The sequence below is a fragment of the Hippocampus zosterae genome, chromosome 1 (assembly GCF_025434085.1).
Source record: "Hippocampus zosterae strain Florida chromosome 1, ASM2543408v3, whole genome shotgun sequence".
NCBI lineage: Eukaryota > Metazoa > Chordata > Actinopteri > Syngnathiformes > Syngnathidae > Hippocampus > Hippocampus zosterae.
In genome coordinates, this window is record NC_067451.1 from 23,559,986 (window position 1) to 23,560,948 (window position 963).

Sequence of the window (963 nt, forward strand, 5' to 3'; positions counted from 1 at the left end):
TCGGAATCATGCGTCTCTGACAAAAATATTTTTCGTCAAACAAAATAACTAACCATATTAAACAAACACGACCGTGTCAACACCGAACACACATGACACCAGGTAATTCTGAACATTTAATCCAACATGCTGGTTTTTAATAGCAGTGGCCATTCATGCTATTGTATCAGCACAATCAGTATGTTTCACGAGCAAACTCCAGGGATGAAGGAACACAATGAAATTGAATGTTTTGCAAGTCGCGCAGCTGGACAGATGTTGGACAACAGCCACATATCGCGTTCCACAAAGCCTTTGACATCCTTGTCATGGAAAGAAGACGCCCCTCTCATATACTGTCCAGCTGCTTTAATACAAATGGAGCTGTGAATAAAGGAAGATTTTTGATTAGTCAGCAACTCAATTTTGAGTTATAATTGTGATCGGCGCTCATAGCTATTTTCCAAACATGACACATTCTCTCAGGTCTCAACCACCCACCATAACGACGCCATTCATTTGGAGCCATCAGTCAGATCACAAGACAGCATTTTTCTTTTACAGTATTTTGCGATTTTAATCTTCATAAACTTAAAACGTTTAGAGTCTTTAATAATAATTTTGAAACGATCTTTAAATAAAATCACATTGTTTCTCACTATTTAGCGACATTCCGATGTCACCTGTGTGTACTCACTGGCTCTCAGGAGAGCGACGTAAATGAGAAAGTTTCGTAAAGAAGAGACGACGTCTTGCCGCATTTTCTTCTTCATTTCTTCTGGGTCCATTTTAGGTCCCAGACCTTCCAGTTTGAACATTATAGCAGTCGATTAAATGAATTTGGTTCTCCGTTTCGCTTGCAACGCGAGGTTACTCAGTTTCAGGAGCATGGAACAAACAGTAACACCACGACCCGGAAATATGCGCCGGAAGTAGTTTGTCGAGGATGGCGTCCTCGGAGAGACAAACTGCGAGGAGGCTGTT

At 41.0% G+C, this 963-nt stretch overlaps 1 protein-coding gene across 1 annotated transcript; it reads right to left on the reverse strand.

The window, feature by feature from the left end:
• Nucleotides 1–103: 103 nt before the first annotated feature.
• On the reverse strand, nucleotides 104–797 carry tomm5 (translocase of outer mitochondrial membrane 5 homolog (yeast)). Its single transcript, XM_052077149.1, has 2 exons — nucleotides 677–797; nucleotides 104–363 (listed from the first exon to the last, which is right to left on the reverse strand). The coding sequence occupies exons 1-2, from the start codon at nucleotides 795–797 to the stop codon at nucleotides 329–331; spliced, it is 156 nt and encodes a 51-aa protein (XP_051933109.1). The 3' UTR covers nucleotides 104–328.
• Nucleotides 798–963: the final 166 nt, after the last annotated feature.

What these genes read in the sequence shown, in the direction of transcription:
- tomm5 (XM_052077149.1), bottom strand. Translation starts at nt 797, where the DNA reads ATGTTCAAACTGGAAGGTCTGGGACCTAAAATGGACCCAGAAGAAATG. An exon ending in CGTCGCTCTCCTGAGAGCCA is followed by an intron (nt 364 to 676) that starts GTGAGTACACAC and finishes CTTTATTCACAG; the next exon opens with CTCCATTTGTATTAAAGCAG.